Source organism: Pithys albifrons, chromosome 3, assembly GCF_047495875.1.
Source record: "Pithys albifrons albifrons isolate INPA30051 chromosome 3, PitAlb_v1, whole genome shotgun sequence".
Classification (NCBI taxonomy): Eukaryota; Metazoa; Chordata; class Aves; order Passeriformes; family Thamnophilidae; genus Pithys; species Pithys albifrons.
In genome coordinates, this window is record NC_092460.1 from 79,850,848 (window position 1) to 79,873,201 (window position 22,354).

Here is a 22,354-nt window from a genome sequence, read left to right on the forward strand (position 1 = left end):
AGGAAAAGAAAAACCTGTTGGTGCAGGCGAGGGCTGTGGTCTGGGCGAGAGCGGGGATCTCCTCCTGTCAAGGTCCTGCTGCTGCTCTGGATCCGACGAGAGGTTCCCGAGGTCTTCTTACCCACCCCTTATGTACCCTCAGGGAGCTCTCAGTCCCTCCCCCTGGGCGGGGACTCACACAATGGGTGATTAACTCTGGGAGCCAGGGGGTGTTGAGCTGTTGATGGCCCATTAGCAGCTCCGCCCCCCTCAGGCTGGGTGTGAAGTGATAATGGCTCCCTGGGCAGCTGCTGCTAATGGCCCATTGACCTTGGGGAATGAATAGAGGGGGTAGAATACACAGCTTTGATCACCCCCACACAGGGTTAGCTGGTCCCTCCTGCTGAACTAGGACACTGCCCCGGCCGGGGCGGGCAGGCTGTGACGGTGCAGGCGGTGGTCAGTGCAGGCGGTGGTCAGATTGCAACAGAGGCCGGGATCCCAGATGCAGGAACCAGGAGAAACAGCAGCGGCAAGGAGAAAAAACCAGCGTCTCTGCCAGAAGCCCCAGCAGTAGCCAGCAGAGCGGCTTCCCTCCTCAGCCACCACCGCTCCCGCCTGCTGCCGAGCTAAGAAAAAAAAGATGTCCCCAAGAAACAAAAGAAACAAACCTGTCCCCATCCAAGTGATCAGCAGTTAACTACTTCTTTTGTTAACTGCTGGCATGGGTAGTTAGTGGCAGGGGAGAGAATTTACATAATAATCCCAAACTACAACACATAGAATCACACGATCATAGAATCACAGAATTATAGAATGGTTTGGGTTGGAAGGGACCTTAAAGTTCATCCAGTTTCAACCCCCTTGCCATGGGAAGGAATGCCACCCACTCACCCACCCACTAGGTCAGGTTGCTCAAAACCCCATCCAGCCTGGCCTTGATTGCTTCCAGGGACGGGACAGTCACAGCTTCTCTGGGCAACCTGTTTCAGTGTCTCACCACCATCACAGGGAAGAATTTATTCCTTGTATCTAATCTAAACCTACCCTTCATCACCCTAAGGCCATTCTGCCTTGTCCTATCACTGTATGTCCTTGTACAAAGTTCCTCTTCAGCTCTTTTGTAGGCTCTCATTAGGTACGGGAAGGCTGCTCTAATGGCTCCTTCTTTTCTCCAGGTTGAACAACCCCAACTCTATCAGCCTGTTTTTTGTAAGAGAGGTGCTCCAGCCCTCTGAGGGTATTCATGACGCTCTTCTGGACTTGCTCCAACAGGTCTGCATCCTCCTTATACTGTAGGCCCTGGAGCTGGATGCAGTACTCCAGGTGGTGTCTCACAAGGGCAGACTAGAGGGGCATAATCACCTCCCCTGGTCTGCTGGTCGCTCTTCTCTTGATGAAGCTCAGACCAGGGTTGGCTTTCTGGGGTGTGAACACACATTACTGGGTCATGTTGGGCTTTTCCTCAACCAACACCCCAAGTCCTTCTCCTCAGATTGTTATTATCCTTCTGTTCACTTTTTGAGATCTAATGTGAGATATATAACCTGGGGAATTATGAAGACATGTGAGTCAAGAGACTGAAAACTGGTAGTTGTGAGGACACAGTGAATGCTTCATCTCTCTCTGATGCAGTTTTACACTTTTGCATCATAGAAGGTTTCGGGATAGGAATACTTCTGTAAAGATGGTCACAGGTTGTCTGTGTCCATCTTACCAGCTTACTAATATGAGCCATGATTCAATGAAACTAGGAAAAATAGGGCAAACTTGGAAAAATGTTGTAAATCCAGTTTAGATCCCAAAACATGACTCCTTTGTGTTGGAACTCTGTGATTTAACTGTACTTCTTTCTTGTTCTGGATTTTAAATTTTTGTTTGTCAGATACAGGTTAATGAGAGAACCTGAAGTGGCTGTTACCATAGAAACTCCGGATTTTTTTTTTCCAAAGTGCGTTTCTGAATTCTGAACTAATTGTTGAGTTCAGTGATAGATGTGCAGGCTAAATCATACTTCATTGATAAAACCAATTGTGTTACAGCTAATTGTATGGAATATACTTCAAGTTAACATATGGATGAGTATAGAATGAGAGGATGCATTTGCTGGCTATTATGAAGTTGTGTTGGCTGGTTATATGACCAGCATAAAAATCATAGTCAAAAACAGCATCTCTAATATCATGTTACAGTGCAAAGAATGCCAGAATAATCCACAAAAACCTACAGAGAAGAACTGACCATTTAGAGAACACCACTGATCTGTATTGGAACACCTGGTATGCAAACAGGTTTCTTTACCATGACAATCTATATTTTTATGAATTTTAAATGGTATATTTTGGAATCAAAGTGTGTAATTAAGATGTCTAGCTCCCCTGTTTTCAGCTATTTGGAAAAGAAAATATAGTAGAATTCTGACTAATAAACACAGTTGAATACAGGTTGGACTAAGTTAACAGCAGTTTCCTGGGAAAAGCAAACCTTTTCTTGTTTCTTTTTGCAAAAATTATGAAAAGAATATGCAGAAATTAACTATTTTTTTCTATTCTAGAAATAGTAAAATTGACGATTACTAAATGATATATTGAAATGCAGCCATAATCTGCTTCAGCCTAAACTGCATAGTAGAAACCAAGGCAAATAGAAAGCTACATGTTATTTTGTTCAGTGAAAACATGATCCAAGATTTCCTGAATGCAATAAAAAAGTACCTCATCAACTTCATTGGATTTGTGATCAAGCCCTACTTCCTTCACTTATGAAGAATTAATTTTTGTTTTTAGAATATAGAGCAGAAACACTGAGAGCATATTCTGCTCTGAAAACACTGTAGTGCCTCAGAAAGCTATCTGCATCTTTGGGAAGTTAAATTGACCATGATAATATGTCATTGAATAAAAAAAAGAAAAAGAGAATTTGAATCAAAGTTGATAATGAGCTTCATGGAGGACTTGTTAATGTCTGTGCTCATTAAAAACGAGGGATTAAAGCAGTCCAATTAGTGCCCATGCATAAGAGTAAAAAGGATGAAGCCCAAAGACACAGCACAGGAAATTGTAATAAAAGATGGTTTGTTCTTGTGTAGAGGTTCCTTCATTTGTGAAATGACAATTTATTTTCTGCTCTTTCAGAACTATAGGCTTACCTGGTTTTTTTTTTAAAAAAAACTTGTTTCACTTGGCTTCAGATGACTTTTTAAACAAAAAATAAGTATCTGTAATTAAATTCCCATCTGCAAATAGCATCAGAATTAATTGCAGATTAATGCAGCTAGATTGGAACCTTTTCAAAGGACCTTTTTTCTTTTATTTATCTCCCCTTTAATGAATTGTGTATATGGTAATGTCTCTTGTGTAGAATAGAAAGTAGCAGGAAAAGTGAGATGCTTTGCAATGAAATGCAATACTTTATTGCAGTGAGATGCTTTAGATGTCTAAGAGGTGTGCATGCTATCTAGGTAAGTACCACCTTATTTTCAGGTTAATAGAGATGGCTGGGTGACTAAGTCCTTATAGCTTTAACTAAGGAATTTATAGTAACTTTTGGAGGTGTCCAGTATTCATTGGAGAATCCTGAATTACTATCCTTTACCAGACCACTAAGTTCTAAATAACTTAAAAAGCATTAGACAGATTCCTGCCTTTTTCATGGGATTTATCTTGCAGATGCAGAAATTTACATGTCTACAGTTCAGCAAGGTGACCAGCCTTCTTCACAATTTCAAAGATCCAGTAAAAAGACCTTGACAATTATTTGATATGCCCTGAGATAAACATTTTCATTGTGTCACTTGTGGTTTTATACATGGTCCTGAGTGACTTGTTCTAGGGGTGGGCCAGGTAACCTCCAGAGGTCTTCCAACCTTAGCCACTCTGTGATTTAAAGCCTTGTCAGGGACAGAAATAAGAATTGCCCAAGAATTAAAAATATAACTTAAAATTACCCTGCAATGTTATTTCCTGGCCTGTTGTGATTTATTATCTGCAATGTTCTAATGCCTAAAGCTGTCAGATCCAGACAAGAGCTGTACTGTATTAGTCATTAGTATCTGACAAAATGATCTAATTATATGCACATAATAACACAAGGATGAACAATCCAGCATTTGGATTGTGGGAATAGGCAGCTGGGATCTTTTCGCAGATTTTCTTACACAGAAATTCACTAATGGTCTTTTCTTTCCTCCTGGTGCTCTTCTCATTTCATTCGAGCTATCACTTTTTGCAAAAGTCTTTGTTTATATTATGGACTTGTGCTCATCTACTGCAAAGCAGTCCAGTCCAAATAATGAAAAATCACTTACCAATCCACTAAAATAATTTGCTGCATCAAAGCAGGAATGCAGATTACTGTGGTGCCTTCCTCAGTTTGTATAAAACAGGAAGTGAAAGGCACATTTTGTGCCTTGTTTGTTTGTTTCTGAGCCTATGGCATTACTTAGAGGGTTATGCAAGACTGCAGGAAAATGGAGAAAAATACACCAGTTGCAAGCATAAGACTTTCTTCCAGCAGATCAGTAGACTGAAAATAGCCTGCCATCCTTTTCCAAAAGGCAGATGTGTACTTAGTACTGGCCTGAGAACCTGTGGCAATGGCCCATTTCACCCAAGAGTATTAGGACCTTAATAGGACCTAAGAAATTGTGAATAAAGTTATAAAACTTGGGTGCTAAATCTATATTTAGGTATGCAAAACAAGCATTCAGAGAGTGGGTGAGGTGACAGCATGACTGTAAATCTCTAGTTTGCTAATGAGGGCTTGCCCCTGGTGAGTCCTGCATTGTGGCTTCTTCCTGCTCTCCACTCCCTGCCCCCAGCCACTGCTCAATGCACATTGCCTCTTTCCCGTCTCATACCAAACCACAGGTTGGGGGCACTCAATGCTTTTCTGGGACTGAGGATGGAAAATCTCAAGACTGAGGATAGAGGAGAGAAAGGCTGTTCTGTAGGAGACATAAGGACTAAGTAAGAGACTTAAGGGAAAGGGAAAGATTAAGAGAGCGGTGGCAGACTGGAAAAGATACATTGAACCCAGAGAATGGAAAAAAGGCAAGGAAGGACAAATGACAGAGGGAGAAATCCTGGATTATATTACTTATTAGAACAAATCTATTTTCAAAATGCTGAAAGTTTTTTCTGTAATAAGTTCACTGTCAGATTTGAATAGGGGTACCTTCAGCCTTCCTGTACATTTGGCATCCAATTACAGATTAAAAGGTAATATCCAATAAGTACTCCAAAATCTAGTGTTAAAGTAGCATGTCATCACACCGGTTTGGAAAACAAGAAATGTAAAGATCCTGGCTGTGAGCTCTTGCATGATTTGGTGTAAACAGCCCTCCTTGTCCAGGCAAGGAAATAAGTAATTAACTGATGTTAACTGAGAAAATACCAGGGACAAGTGAAGCTAGACTAATTCTGGTTTGAATACTTGGTTTTGACTTCACAGGCAATAAAAGGAGTCATTAAAATGGATTTAAAAATAGGGAAACATCCCGTTTCGGAACATTTCAAATTCACATTTGGTGCATGAACAGAACCTGCAATGAACACAGTGATTGCAATGATTTAACATGTGACTAACATGGATAATCTAGACAGGTGAATGATAGAAGATAATAACTGAGATGATAAACCATGTCGTGTCACTTTTGTAAAAAAAAACATTTTTATGATCTCTGGATTGTAAAAAGATCAGCAAAGACACCTGAATGACAAACTCACGACAGAGCTGAGTTGTGCTTCTTGGTGAATAGATGAGAGCAGAGGCAGACTCTGGAGAGGCCGCCTGCAGGCAGTGAGTGAACAGTGGCTCCTGGGGTGCAAAGTAGAGGTGTGGGTGTCCGGGGTGCCAGCAGCCTACCAGCTCTGGCAGTTCCCAGAGTACTAGCAGTCCCCAAGCCAATGTCACTGTCAGGAAAAACAGCAGACTCTGAAAGAAAAAATTAATACCCTCCACTTCTACAGACTAGGTCCCTTTTTCAAAGACACAGCATGTTGCTCCAGCTGGTTCAGATCTGCTTAATACGTTTCATCTTCTTTAACGTATTGATATTTAATTTGGTTTTTGTATAATAGCTTAAACTATTAAGACATTAATAGTACCACCCTTCTAGCCTGCAGATTGATTATAACTCTTGCCTCTATTAATTAGAAAGTGAAAATGAAATTCAGGGGTATTTCATACACTGAAAAATGAAGCATTTCTAAATTCTCTTCATTAATCTGTGTGAGGTAGAAGTGTCTGCCTTTTTTTCTAAATGATCCTTCTTATTGTGACCATTAGAATTTACAAAAAATAAAGGAGGCCTTAGCCCCACTGTGATGATTTTCTAGACAAGACAAGACTGACCACAGCAGAGTTTGCTTGGAAGCTGAAATTTCAAGAGAGCAGCACATTATTTTTTTATACTGTTGTTTTAGGTTATTACTTTATTAACTAATGTTTTGTAGACATCAGAGAGCAAATAAATATTAGGGAAGGTCTGAATCAACTATGAGAGGTGTCTGAGTGAAAGGGAAAACAAAAAAATCTGAGCATCAGAACACACTTCTGGACAGCAAAGTCTACCAAAGAGTTTTTCAAAGCATTTGAAATTAAGCTTGAGTTTTACAAGATCAGTTTTGCACTTTTCTGTTTGCATTGACTGTTATGTTACCAAAAGCAAATCAAACCAAAATACCTATCCTTGTCATCATATCTGCCTTCAAGCCACCCCTCTAACATGTCTTATCTTGGTTTTGTTTTCAAGGGCACATCATAGCAATTTCCCTGAAAAAAACATACCATGGATGTCTGGGCCAGCCAGTTAGCGGTGATGTTGCTGCTTATTATGGTTGATGCTCACCTGCCAAAGCCGGCACGGGCCCCTCTGGTTCTGCACAGGCCTTTCATGGTTGTTTGGAATGCACCAACCGAGCAGTGCAGGCTGCGGTACAAGGTGGACCTGGATCTCAGTGTTTTTGACATTGCATCAAACATCAATGAGACTTTGAGTGGATCCAATGTGACAATCTTCTATCACACTCACTTGGGATACTATCCTTACTACTCAGATCACGGAGATCCTGTTAATGGAGGGGTGCCCCAGAATGAAAGTCTTATCAAACATCTTAGTAAAGCAAAGTCTGACATTGACTATTACATACCCATGAAGAAATTTCAGGGACTTGCAGTCATTGACTGGGAAAACTGGAGGCCCCAGTGGGATAGGAACTGGGGCAATAAAAGCATTTATAGAAATAAATCTCTTGAGATTGTTAGGAGACGGCATCCCCGATGGGCAGAGGAAAAAATTAGGAAAGTGGCTAAAGAGGAATTTGAAAATGCTGGCAGGAGTTTTATGAACAACACTATCCTTCTGGCTGAGCATATGAGACCAAGTGGTTTGTGGGGTTACTATCTTTACCCAGACTGCTACAATTATGATTACAAAGAACACCCCCAAACTTACACAGGGAAGTGCCCACCCATTGAGTCTTTCCGCAACGACCTCCTGCTTTGGCTGTGGAAGGAAAGCACTGCTCTCTACCCTTCCATATACTTGGATTATATACTGAAATCAAGTCCAAATGCACTAAAATTTGTTCACTATCGAGTTAAAGAGGCAATACGTGTTGCCTCAATTGCTAGAAAAGACTACGTTTTACCTGTGTTTGTTTATTCCAGACCCTTTTATGCCTATACTTTTCATGTTTTAACAGAGGTAAGCAGACAGACTTCTATAGAAATTTAGAGATTAAAAACAAACTCTTAGAAAAAATATTTTTAAAAGCTTTTCTTCTATAAAAGAATTTACATATTTGCTTATCTTATTTAAGACAGCCCCTCTGAAAGGAAGTACTGTAGTCACAGTACAAAACTCTATACCTTTCAAGAGTTAATATTCCAGTGGTTTGATCTGATTCTGTAGGATAACACTGTATATTTTTAATGAGGGTAATTTAGAAAGAAAGTACAAAGAAAAAATTTCTTTAAGGAAGTAATTCATTCTGATATTTTAATTCTTCAGAACAGCTTGTGAAATGAACTTGACAAATTGCAGTGGAAAGAAAAACTTTCATCAGAAAGGACACTCAGTGGGGCGGGAGGGTGTGTTTTTGTTTTTGTTTTGGTTTGGGTTTTTGGTGTTTTTTTAATGCAAATGTAAATTCATTCAGTATAGAAATAAACCAGTCAAGTAAAATAATTTAGCCTAGAATTCCAACTCCTGCATGATAAGCATTGGCCATCTATCACTTTTCAGAGGTACAACATCTTCATTCCAATATTTAGTGATAAACTGTGGGGCCCTTTTATTGAAGAAACCAACTTTTTGAGTCATGCAATGTTCCTCAACCAATAATCAAGTACAATAAATATTTAGTAACATTCATAGCACTGATGGTAAATTCTATATGATCAAATCCCACACTTTCTGAATATCTCATGATGATTGTTGCTTTGACTTCAGTTATGCACATAACAGAGGGGCACAGATGCCTATTCATATTCTCTAGTGGTTGTCTCATGTGCCAAAAAGTTTTTCTTCATTTGCTATCAATTCTGTGAGAGGTGAGAAAATCTGGGGCAGAGAACTTAGGGAAACAACCCCTTGAGAGTAAGGGCATTTGTCAGTGCTCCTTCCCTTTGTTTTATAGAGATCTGCAAGACATCTTGCTTCTACTGCTGCCAGAGGCAAGTTCTTACTCAAACTAGAACAGAAGAAGGCAGAGAACTGGCAAGGGAAAAGGCAAAAGTCAGTCCAATGAACCAGAAGCTCCATGTGGCTGCACAGAGCTGGAGCTGAGGAGGTGCAGCAGAGCCCTGAAAGCCTGAGAAGTGTTTCAGGCTGACCCCAGGAAGCAAATGGTACTTTCAAGCTGCCTCTGGAAAGCAAGTCATATATAGAAGTAACCATGAATTTGCTTTGATTCATTTTTAGCAACCAGAGACTCTCTGGAGCTGTTTTCTGTGTGGAAATCACAGGTCCTATCTGACTCAGAAACCATGGGCAGATAGGCAAGCCTGGGTCACACTGAAGGCAAGGAGCCACTGGGGTCAGTACAGGCAGAATTCATCCAGAACACCTTTAATGAAGAACTCAGGCTAGGAAATACATGAGCATTCTTCAAATGCAGTCTGTAATACTTTTTAATAAAACTAATTAGTCCCTTGATTGATATAAAAATACCATGAACGTTACTGAAAACTATCAAACCTAAGGTGCTGTTACAAGTTATGCGTGAGTTCAAAATCTGTAGTGGTATAAAGTTACTGTTTTACCTTAAGCTATTTTCTGAACAGTACAGTGGTAATTTGAAGTGATGCTCCTCTCAAGTTATACTCTTTAACTCACCAGCCTGTTTTCCAATTGCATGTAGCCTTTTACTTTTGGATATTTTAAAGTTTGCTTTACATGCAGCCAGGGAAGATCTTTGCATAGCCAGAGAAATGTATTTGGATTGTGCTCACTACATATTTTCTAATACAGACAGTACCCATCACCACAGGCAGCCATGGGACAGGGCTTGACACATCTCCAGGCTATACACATCATCTGTGAGAACAGCTTGGGGTCTGATAGGATCTTGCAGGGTTGCATCTAATGACATTTTAAATAGCAATGATCCAGAAAATAATATTCTTGGGGTTTGGATTTTTTTCATAACCCTGGAGCCAGCAGGGTATTTTAAATGTGGGGTTTGTGTTCAGATTTTAGTCTAGATTTGAGCTTCTCATTTGATCCAAGCCATACCCCTAAGAGATGCTCCCAAAGTTACAGACAAGGCATGAAACCTCTGAGTTCCAGCAAAAATCTGCATGAAGGTGACAAGAAAAGCTGCCAGTGTAACACAGTGCCATCCAGGCTAAATGGCCATAGCAAAACTGGGATAGTGGGCTAATAGTTCAGTAAGCTCTCTCAGGGACTGGGCCGAGAAAACCACTGCCCTGCTCCATCAAGTTGGGCAAGAGCTCTGTATTCTATTCCAACAGAAACACTGCTGACACATGCAAGACTTGTGTGTAAGCCCTTCTGTAAACAGTATGAAATATACAGTAAATAGCATAGTGGAATTAAATAAAATAGTTATGAGTTGAAGTCACTGAGGGAGGGACACAGGTGTAGCAGACCTTCAGAAAGATGAAAGGCCCAGGTCCTAAACAGATGCTGTAGTTGTGTGTGCTGTACCTTTCAGCCTGACTGCATCTGGAAATCAGGTGAGTTGTACATACGTTGTCTGAGAAATTAATCCTGCTTTTTATCTTGGAAACAATTTATAAATTCTGAATTGGGATTCAAATCATTATGAAAGATTTCTGTATTTGCTGGAAATGCAGTTTGCCATCTGTAGGGTATTTAGAAACTTTGCCTTGACAATTCACTACTAAGTGTGTGGGAGATGGAAGTCACATAGTAGCATCTGTGCTTCCTGACTAATGGCTGAAGTAATTGATAAAGCAGGATGACAACTAGCAAATGATGAATAATGGATAGCAATCCTCTTGTTCACCTACGGATAGTCTTTTCTGATGACCAGATTGTGCATGTGTATAGATACTGCTCCCTGCAACTGTGCCAGGCTTGCACTACCACTCCTGAACACAGAAAACATGTAACTTAAGACTTCAAAATTTGAATGAAAGATTATAGATGTATTTATTTTTCTCTCCACATCATGTAACTAGAACTGACTGTCCTGTTTCTTCTCTAGCTCCAAAACTGAAATGTTTTATTACACCTCTTATTTTTTTAGTGTCCTATGCAGTGACTTGGCTGTTCTAAATATGGAAAAACATTGGCAGAAACTAAAGCCTCCTCCTCCCTGCCAAATCAGCTGTCTGTTTGGAGATAGCCCAGCACAGTCTTGAGGATCTTTGGTTGTTGCACACTGCCCCCAAAAGCTTGAACAAGAACGAGCATCAGAAGGGAAGAGGCTTTGTTCGCTTGTTAATCCTTAGGAGAAATATCAGTTGCCTATGTGTGATATAAGGAACAAATTAGGATTCTCCACCTAGACAAATGCCAAGATGCTTGTATTTAATTTTTTTTAATTGCCTGTTTTCTTCTATATGAGGTACTTCTTACACTCAGACAGCAGAGCCATGCCAATGAGCTCCAACCAATGCCAAGCTGTGTGAACTTGGTTCAGGCTCAAAACAAGACTTCTGTGTCAGCGGCTGCTAGTGGAGCTCGAATACCTCTCTCAGGTCTTCATGGAGACACCTCTCTATCTCTGCTCCAAATTTGCTGTCTCAGCCATTTGGAGAGGCAGATATCTTTCCTTTTCTCTAAATTCCCAAATAGGGAGTGAAACCTTTCTTTTATAACCCTGTTTGTGGCAGGGGAGGGGTATGATGGTGACTTCCCCCTCATGTGACTATCCACTGATCAGAGCACCTACTTTTGGTGCAGAAGCTCTTGGCTCTGTTCTCTTCCCAGTCTGCTCAGGATGAATCCAGCAGCCTGTGTTAGACACCAGGGAGGAGTTAAGGAATCATCAGACCAAAACCAACAAGTGATGAGACAGTAAAAATAAAGGTGAGGTTTCAACCCCCTGTCCATAGGTTATTTGGAGAAGAGCCCTTCTGTGTTGATGGTTTTTGAGGTACTGAACATGACAGAGTCATTCAGTAAAAAATGTAGCTATTAGTAGAAATGACAGTCAGAAACCTTACTTCTTTCCTTGTGGGCAGGTTATCTAATTATTAAAATGAATTTACAAACTGTAGTCACTTTTCCACGTGTTTCTTGCTCTCCTTTGAACCTTCATTGGCATTAGAATGGCATCAGAAAGACATCGTCTGTAACTGCACAGTGAAAGTAACCCTCTCTAGAAAGTTAGATGAAAATTATGTATCTTATGAGCATAGGGAAAGACAGAAAAATTCAGACCATGTCTTTCTAGTTTTTTTTTCTCCTGGGTAGGACTCTGAGCATGTAAAACTTTGCTTTAAATAATATAAAAAGAAGACATGCAAGATGAGAGTGTTTAAATGAAGTCCCATACAAATTTTTTTTGCAGTGAGCTGCTGTTTCCACCAGCATCCAGCACCTGTGCAGGTGCCATAAGAGTCCTTAAAGCATCCTTAGAGGAACATACCTTCCAATAAAAAGCCAGATTTTGGCCTTAGCCTGAGAAAAATGCTGAATTTCTCAGTTAATTATTGATTGTTTATTCTTGCTGACCAATAAGTTTTAATTAATTTGTTAATGAGCTCTGAAATGTGTTAGTGATAAATCACTCACCCATCATATGACTAATGTAGAATCACAGTCAAGCCTTTGTGTCTGAGTAAACTTCATAAAATGCTTTACAGTTGAAGAAAGCCTAAGAACTCTCATTACCAAGACCTCACACTGTATTTCACATTCTTTTCACATGTGATATTTGGATCTTTAACTAACATACTTCTTTTTTTTTTACTGATTAATTAATTCACATAGAAAATGACACCTCCACTTACCACTTGAAAATAACACCTGCAGCTCACACCACTATGCTTTTAAAAACTTACACTGGACTGTACACTTTTAAGAGTAATGTCAGTCTTTAAAAGACTGTTTGGATGATCAGCAGCAACATAAACTTCAGGCAAGACCAATTATATCATTCTGAACCTGCACTAAGAGCCACTAGGCAAGCTCTACTCTTCCAGACTTCTGCAGGTTTTCCTGCACTGTTTCGTCCAGCCTTTAGTTAAGGGTCAAAGCCTCTGCTCACTCTGACTTCTCTGTAATTGTCTTCGGCTGTTCAGCAGATTCTCCCTTTTCCAGGGTATTTATTTGTGACTGCTTTTATACCTCTCAGGCCATAAATATTTGAGGAAAGGGGACTCAGTAACCTTGCATTGATAAATCAACAGGCCCACTTACACAGAGAAATAAATTATTTAGTAGTAGTTAACAATGATAACATGGTTCTCCCACTCTATAATTTTCCTTTTCTAGGGTGCCACCACCATACCAAGATGATTTGGCTGGTCTTTTGCATTGGTTTTTCCATAAATTAGGTGCCAAGTGTATCAAAGGCCATCAAAGACTATCACTATCTTTTTAAAGCAACTTGCTCTTTCTTCATCAAACCAAGAAATATTGTAATGTCTGTCATTCTGTCATTACAAATACTGATCAGGAATTACTTTTTAATCAACTATTGTAGACAGGAATGGTTTCAGGTGCAACTGATCATGCTTTGAAATTCGGGAGAAGAAGAGGTTCCTTTCTTCATATTTTCTAAGATTGAATTGCATTTCTCTAGGCACAATATTCACAGGCTCAGGGAATGGCTTTAAGACACTTGCAAGATGCATTGCTATGCTGTTACATTGCTATGCTGTTATATTGCTATGCTGTTGGCACCAGTTACTTCTCTTCTACAGTCAGGCTGCTCTGATAGAGTTGCTATTGCTAGTTATGGCTGCTTGTTGGTTCAATTCTAAAAGCAGATATGATTAAATCAGTATGCAAATATGTGTGCTTTTCTTTTTTTCCCCCACTTGACACTTGGTAGCAGGGAGAGAGGCTTGTTTCTCAAAGCTATATTTCCTGGACTAATGGCATGCATTCTGGTAAAAACAGCAGCCCTATAACTGTGTTGATATGGCTGAACCAGCATGAGTTAGACTCCTGCCTGAAGCCTATCAACAGCAATTAGACACCATAAGGGTGATCTGATGATGTGTGATCATACTTATCATCACTTGCCAAAAATTGTGCCTATGTAGGTTTGTTAATCATTCAAAGACTTGTGGATAAAACATATCATTCAATTCTTCCTGACTCCACCAGTTTGGTTGGAAGAACCTTTGTGAATAAACTGTAAGGATTTCTATTACTATTATTTAGTAGGTCATCAATGCAAACCTTTGGAGAGACACAGAAGAGCTGTCAAAGATAAACAGTGATTTTATTATGAAGCATATACTGCAGGAACAATGCTGCCTCTGCGAAAAAAAATAAAAAGAAGGCATGATGCCCATATTAACACAGTGCTTTTTTACTTTTGTATATTTGGTTTTCTGATGTACAGTTTTGATCTGCTTTTCCAGAGGGATCTGGTCAATACCATTGGGGAAAGTGCGGCTTTGGGAGCAGCTGGAGTTGTTCTCTGGGGCAGTATGCAATACGCCAGCTCAAAGGTAGGTCTTACCAGTTTATCAACATTTAGGTGTCACCTCAATACTTCTTCTCTGCCACCACACCATCAAGAGCACTTATCTGTCTTTATCAATATCATCAGCCAGCAACTGAGGATGATGGCTCAAGTCTTGTTAGTTCTACACTTTTGCGAGGTTGAGAAGTTCCATTGATTCAGAACACATTGCTTTGGGCAGGTCATTTGTAGCTCGGTGGAATACTGAGTCCAGGTGAGAAGAGAGACATGTTTCAGAACAATGTCATACAAATACAAGAACAGTTTGTTTACTGTGTTCTACTTTGTAGCTATGACAGTTGTGCACATCCACTGAGAAGGAATGGAGTCTGGAGATACAGTATTTTCTCTGATTGCTAGTGTTGAAAGGACACACTGAAAATAGCAGTGCCACAAGAAAAGCCCTAGTTTCTCCTTCCAGGCTCTCCAGTCTTTCACAAATAATCCTTGAAGTGATTGAGGAGATGGGAGGCTGCACTGGGGTTTTCCAGGAGGCATGCCAGGGTCACCTACACTCACTCCTAAACTTCGGCTGGGCTTTGGTGCCCACTGCTTTTCATGCAGTCTGCTCTCCTTCTACTAAGTCTATAGCAAAGCACTGCTGGCTAGGGCAGAGGAAGCAGAAAATCTGAACTGCAACCTTCTAGCTGCAATTGCAACAACTTTTTTGCTGGTTGATGAAAAATTTTATGGCTCCTGGTAAACTGAAGGATTTGGAGAGATTAGGGCCAGAGTGGTGACCCAATACATCCTTTAAAAGCTGTTGGTTCCATGCACTGCTCCAATCAACACTTACCAGAAATATCTAGTTAAGCAGCTAGTTAGTCTTAGATTAACATATGAACTCTCTTTCTGCTTCCTGGGACTCCTTCCTAGTCTATATTTGCATTCAAATAAACAATATAGTAAAAGTCAATGTGTTTCTAATATTACATATGAAAATAAGATCATTATAACAAGTAGATCACTTCAGCATCCAACTCCAAAAAGACTTATCTCAACTGGTTGCTTTAGCCAAGAACAGTTTAGTACTGTCATCTTCTTAGATATAATAAATGTGGGCATAGTGCTAGCTACTGAGAAATATATCATGGTCCTTTATTATTTACAGGAGAGCTGTTTAACTGTGAAACAGTACGTTGATGGACCCTTAGGACATTACATCATTAATGTGACCTCAGCAGCCAAACTCTGTAGCAAAGTCCTGTGCAAGAAGAATGGAAGATGTATCCGCAAAAACAGCGACTCTTCTGCTTACCTCCATCTGTCACCCAATGATTTTAAGATCCGAGACCATCACTCAGAGAGGGGCCCCAGGTTCCAGGTGACTGGTGAACCCAGCCTGGAGAGTATTGAAGTCATGAGGCAGAGATTCATTTGTCAGTGTTACCAGGGCTGGACAGGAATATTTTGTGAATTGCCTGACCAAGGACTATTGGAACACTGGGTTCATGTAGTGTTCAGTAGATCAAGAAAACAAAAGCTATTTATCTTCCTCTTAGGAGCCATGCAGCTGCTTCTGCTTTGTTCCACACACTAAAGTATTCTGAGTCACTGGAAGGAAATGAGAAATGGTGCCTCTAGGTGTTCTGTTCCTTAGCAAAAGGGTAAAGGCATTGTTGATTACATAATTTTACTCTGTTTTATTAATTTCCCACTTCTGAAAGTGCTTCAGACATTAAATATTTTGAAAGCAGATCGTTTTTTTTTTTGTCAGGTCCTTTATTCCTAACTCATGTTTTACTCATATGTGCAACAGATAAAGTTTCTGCAGCAACAGTTGAAGCTTTACCTGAGTAAAAATGTTGAATGAACTTTGTACAAAGATTCAACCACATAAAAGCTTAAGAAAGAAAACAAACACAAAACCTTTTTATTTCAGGGCTGAGTGATTTAACATGGTGATGAGGAGTCTTCATGTGGACCAGGGATCGCAAATATAACTGCAGCTCTTGCTGCAGTCAAGTGGCACTTTGTGTGAGCAGCAGCGCTGTGCCCAGACCCACAGCCACTACAACTCACTGATCCTACTGTTTCTCCATGGGCAGTGTGAAGAGTATGGAGTAATACATCAGCACACACTTTTAAAAATGTATATTTCAATATTTTGAGTCCTCATTTGATTCTCTTTACTTCTAGAGGTCTCAGTATTTACAGGGCCATCAATTTCAAAGGTACTGTTTGACTGAAAATCTCTGCAAAGGTTTTTAGGTGAGGGGCTCCTAAGCTTTGAGAACAGCACTGGCAGCTGGTACCCCACAGTGCTTCTGCCTGGGCAAGCAATAGGGAAGCACTTCTCTGCTCACTCTAACCCCTTGGGAAGGAGGCAGCCTTGCTGCTTGGCATTCCTGCTGCCTTTGGAGCTGCTGCAGCTCTATGCTTTCTGCTCTCGGGTCAGCAACTTGGAAATGGGAACTGTCTCACAGACCCCACTGTCACTGTGCATCTCCCTCATGCAGACCAGAAGAAAATGAAGAACTCTATTCAGTGGAATATTTTGGCTTGCAGCCTTCAGTTTCAGATAGGGACCTCTTAGAAGGTGGTACAGCTTAATGAACTACCAATTATTGGTTATTTTATCATCCACCCACCACACGCCATCCTGTCCGGCTGTGGCCTGTCCACTTGCAGTTATTCATTGGTTCAGGTTCATGGGTGAACAAATGTATTTTCTTCCAAGACCTCTCTGTCTTCCACACAGCCTTTAGATGTTACAATGGATGCTTTCACCAAATTGAAGACAAAACCAAAACATTCCCTACATCTCTCTGATTTACTGAAGATACTAAAATAATTTTTATTTGAAGCTTTTGTACAGTGCATTAAACTGAGCATTGTTCCAGATCATGGGCACAGAGAGTAATAACAAACCCACATATGGGCCTAAAACTTATTTTTTGGCCCTTACTAGTGACTGTGTTGATCATCTGTGGCCTGACTACATTGCTTACATTACACAGAACCCTATTCCTGTAAGAGCTTGACTAAGATCAGTAAGGCTATATGGAGAGGATACTCAACTGAGTAAGGAGGTTTGAGTCTGACCCTTTGCCAGGCCCCCTTTTTGATACTGCCCTAAATTACTTCAAACATTAACATCTCTCTATGAATTGTAATCTGCGGAGGTGTCCTCTGTTCTATGTAAACTTCTGTTATCTCTGAACATTTCTTCATGGTAATCCCACAAAAAAACCCCTATCTTTGCTTTGCCAGGACCAGTTTCACAGCTGGTGTGAAATGTAAAGCTTAGATTCACTCAGCCAAGGACCCAGCTCACAACAGATTTGCAGTGAATATGTTAATGCTGCAAACCTAAACACTGAAATGGGACTGACTTCAGTTAAACAGAGACTTAGTGCCAGCTCTAGTGAGTCACTCTGTAACAACATGTGCTGAGAAGCTACAGGAGAACTTTGCCACTGACCTTTTGCTCTATAATGCTTGGCAGTTAATGACAACAAACTTGAAAGTAAAAAACTTCATCACTTTGGTGTGGGAGAGAAAAGATTAAAATTAAAGTGTAGAAAAACTGATAGCTATGAAGAGTTATGCCTTTAGACTGGAGTTATGGTGTTTACCTTTTCATTATTTCTTTTTAATTTTATATATATTCTGTTTTACCTCCTTCATTCAGTTCAGAGTTTATTAAATTTCAAGGGAACTTACACATAGTTTAGTATCTTGAGAGCACAGAAACTATTGTGCCAGTTTTGCAAAATAACTGTCACCAGTGTAAGTCCAGATGCTTCTGTTTTGTGTAATATCCTCCTGTGTTCTGAAACCAGAACTGATGTGAAAATTCTATAATGTTCATGCACTGTGTCAGTGAAATGTGTTTATAAAATGTTCTTTGTCACTTCATAATGTGTTTTTATTATTTCTGTAGACCTATAAGAAAAAACAGTGTTGTGACTTATATACACAATTTTTTGGGTAGCATAAATTCAATTAAACTGACATAAGATCTTCAACAACAAAAGTTCTGCTACTTTGTGAGAAGTTTATGCAAACTAAACAAATGTTGTGTGTGAAGTATCAATGTTCCTGATTCAATCTGTGGTGTATATTCTCTATTAGAGAATACTGGTAGAGCCCTATGCCAGTCCATAAGGCTCTGCCAGTTTATGTCAGGTGTAAATTTGACCAATGACTCTTCCTAGTCTAGGTTACCACTTTACACAGAAGAGTGTATGAATGTCTGTGGTAGTACATCTACCTGGATATAAAGGTGTTTTAATTTGACTCCTATATTTCTGTGAAGAACAGCAAGCCCAATTCTGTATCCTCATCCCTAAGTTTTCTTAGGTAGAAAACCAAAATCAGAATTTGGTCTGGGATTAAGAAAGGAAATAAATATCTGAGAGAATGTAATTTTACAAATTTTTTTCTGTTTCACCAGGTTAGAGCCCTTTACTTTGTGAAGAAAGTAAGATTTACCATAAGACAATGCCCATGGAAGAAGTGTAGTTGCAGATAGCCCTGGTACTTACTGAGGACAGGCAGAGGTTGCAGAGATGCATGTAAGGGCTCCCACAACATAAGTGCTCCCATGTGGAACCTCTAACTACACCAGTCAGTACCAAAGTCAGGGTATTTTTGATTCCTTAGCTCCACAGATGACTTTGCACTGAGTCGTCTACCAGAAGAGGGTTAGACTGTGCTGCTGCATTGGTGCCCTGTACCAGGGAGAGTGCAGGATGGCAAGGTTGGCTGGAACCTGATGCTCAGCAGGACCATAGAACATGCACTACCTTGCATGCACCTGTGAAAGATAGCATACAAATGTTAAAGATAGTCAAAACCTTGGCAATGAGGAATTTTTACTTTCTGTTGCCATTGAATTCATGCAAGTCTTCAAAATAAACTGTGAACTAATTGATTCACTTAATCACATCTGAATAATGAAATCAAATTCAAGTGAACAGGATTTCTTGTAAAACCCAGCTACCTGGAAGGTAGGAAAAATACTTCCCTCTGCCCTGCCCACCCCCCTCCCCTCCCCTCCCCCCCCTCCTTCCTTCATTGATCCTCCCAGTCTTTGGAGACACATGATCCAGCTTGTATCTGTGGGAGAACTCTTTGGAGATGGGAGAGTTTGAAGCAGCAGAGAAATTTTACGATGATGTCTATTAGCTAGAACCAGCTCTTAAACCATAGTTGATCCTGGGAAGTAAACACTGGTTTGCAGAGACAACAGTAATAAGTATTTGATTTATTTTATCTGAGTCATTTCTGCTTCAAGATGATCATGGACTCAGATTTGTTGAAGATAAACAAACCCAACACACTGGCAGACTTACAACTTTTCACAAGTTTGCTGATCTAGCATTCAAAAACTTTGAAATTTGGGGAAATGTTATGATCATTTCCTTTTTCTCTCTCACCATAGCTGGGTGTTGTGCTTAATGAAATGTTGTATGTTCTGTGCAACTCATAAATGTATGAAAAGGCTGGCACTCATTTTGTTCCGCTTCAGTCTTAGTGGCAGGTGTGTGGGGTTGTGGTTCCAAACTTACCTGTTTTGGATGCCACTGGCATCTTCTTCCCATTGCCAATGTTTCCTCTCACTCCCATCCCTGTATCATGGTGTGTTGTCCCCTGCTTGTGTTGGCACAGCTCTTCAGGGGCCCTTGCCCTGTTCCTGATTGGGAAACCATCTGGGTCAAAAGTTCCCTTGTTAAAGAAAAGGTGCTTCCCCACAATGCTTATTGTCTGAATATCAGATTAATTCCTCTCTCTGACTCACATTGTTCTGCTCATACAGTTGAGCCATGATTCAGGAAGCTGAAAAAACCTACAAGGAAGTGGTAGCAAAGCCCTGAGCTGAATATTGTCACTCAAGACAATAAATCAGACAAAACCTACAAGGAAGTGGTAGCAAAGCTGTAAGCTGAGTATCGTCACTCAAGACAATAAATTGTGAGTAAACTGCCTTGGTATGTAGTTGACAGCATCAGTCATGGTTCACCCAAAGCATCTCCTGGGGTCTGTGTGTCAGGGGAAGGGTAGGGTCTGGCAGCCTCTGCCCTCACCCCTTTCTCCATGGGGAACAGTAGTCAGCACATCAGTCCAAGGATGGGGGTACTGCCATGCCAGGGCATCTGCTGGACTCCCCTAAAACTGGGGACTCTGCAGTGATCAGCCCAGACCTTGGTGCTTCACCAGATGGCAAAGTTGGCATAGTTAAAATTCTGCTGGCATGGCCCAACTCAGGAATGTGGATAATTAACATGTTTTCTGAAGTACCCTTTTGCCACTGAGTCTTTAAGTTGAAAAAAGATGAGAAAGACTTGCTGGCTGAACCTTATCATAGGGCATTTTGGTGTTTCATCAGTTTTTTCCAAATGCAATGTTTTCTGCTAGGGTCAGTGGCTTTGTGGAAATGGGAACAATATTGTTGTTTAAAAAGGAGCTAACAGCTCTCACAGATAAAGCCAACAGAATGAAATCTCAGGCCAGTTTGGGTTTGTAATGCTTCACATAAGTAAAAATGTGTGTACATTTCTTCCTTTAAAACTCCTTTCCAAGATAAAAAAAATTGCTTAAGTTAAAAATTACACCAGTTTTCCACTGAAAGCATTTGTTGTGGATAATGAATTAAACTTGCATATCATGCACAATAAAAATACATAGGAAATATTTTTGCCAAAGAAACATTGATATCTTTAAGACGATGTGGCAGTCATAACTTTGCTTTTGTTTACCTTTCAGGAAAAGTAATTTCCTGTCAATCTGGGCTAGACTCAGAGGGTGGGAGTGTTTGCAAACACAGGTTAGTCTAAAAAGAAGTTGGAGATGATAGTTCTGTGTGCTTCAAAGAACAATACTGGCTGGGAACAGTACAGCTTCTCAAATATAAAAGTTTGATCCTTCTAAAAAACTAAGGAAAAACAATGCTGTTGCGTACTGCTTAGTGAATGTAAAGCCTCTGAGTTGTTCTCATTCAGCAATGGCATGCTATGCTTTTCACAGACCATAGCACAAAGCAGTAAGGAGCAGTTAGAGGTCCCATTAGGAAAGAGAAGAGAACTCTTTTGGTGGTTTCCCAAAGTAAGTGTGCGCTTGAGAGATAACTTTGCAGCTTTTGATAGTTACAACATACCAGTTTACCCCTTGTTGAATGTCAACAGGCTAATTCCATGGTAGCATTTTTCCGATTTAAAAAATACTTTGTTTAAGATGTAATAAGAAAACAAGGGGAAATGTGTATGTTTGTTGATATCCATACATATTTACGTGCACATGAGTATACAAATGAAAGTATGGATATTAATATTGCAGTGCATGTGTCTGTAAGTTTGGCTCAGAAGCAACAGAACAGTCCTGAGAGGCGTGAGGCTTTGTTTTCTACCTAGCAGGAGCAAGCTTGGAGGCAGTTGTGTAACCTTATAGCTTGGCATGTATGGTCTGTGCTGCTGTGTGGATTATGTCTATTATGTAACCCCGTTTATACAGGAAGCTAACGGCATCTAACAAACTAAAAATAAGCAGACTTCTATAATTTCAAAGAACAGTATTTTAAACTTTGCTTATGTTGCTGCTCTTATTTCAACAATAAATGTAGCCTCTTCAAAAATTTTATTTATTTTTATGACTGGGGAGATATTTTAACACACTGGCAGCCTGTTTTCTCAGAGAAAGTCAGAGCTTCTTTCTCATTTTTCCATTACAGCAAGAACTTGCCTGACTTTTATTTAAGGTGCTTTCCTATATCTGTGAGAAGCAAAGCAGAGCAGAGCATCAATCTGCTTTTTCTCCTGAAACAGTCAAGAAGTCTGCTATTTATGGGCAGTTTTTGGAAAAATTATGTTTGTTTTCATGATAGTAATAACCTTCTCAGTCAATTAGGCAGCAGATTATTAAGAACAATTTTTATATTACTCCTTCTGGTACTGAGTTTCCAGGGTAGAACTTAGTTTTTCCCTTTGCTGAAGGTGCTCCTTACCCTGGCTTTCTGTCCACTTGTTGTATGTTCTATGGAAACCGTACAGCGATAACACCTCCATCTTCAACTGTGGTGTGGGCAGCAGGTCATGTACACAGAGAACAGCTGGATTTTATTTAGCTGACCCTTGCATTTACCTTGTGTTGTTACCCTTGCCCTCTGCAAACAGCTGCTCATGCCTGTCCCCATCATGAGTGGACGCGAGGGAATCTGCCTCTCCATTTCTGTGAATAGGTCCTGATGGTAATGTTAAAACAGTCTTATGCCAGGTACTGCCACCCCCATGCCAGGC

The 22,354-nt window shown here is 40.2% G+C and overlaps 1 protein-coding gene across 1 annotated transcript; it reads left to right on the forward strand.

Annotated features, from left to right (window-relative positions):
• The first annotated feature begins 6,769 nt into the window (after positions 1-6,769).
• Positions 6,770-15,657, forward strand: LOC139669508 (hyaluronidase-1-like). The gene is made up of 3 exons (XM_071550005.1): positions 6,770-7,687; positions 14,014-14,103; positions 15,229-15,657. The coding sequence occupies exons 1-3, from the start codon at positions 6,770-6,772 to the stop codon at positions 15,655-15,657; spliced, it is 1,437 nt and encodes a 478-aa protein (XP_071406106.1).
• Positions 15,658-22,354: the final 6,697 nt, after the last annotated feature.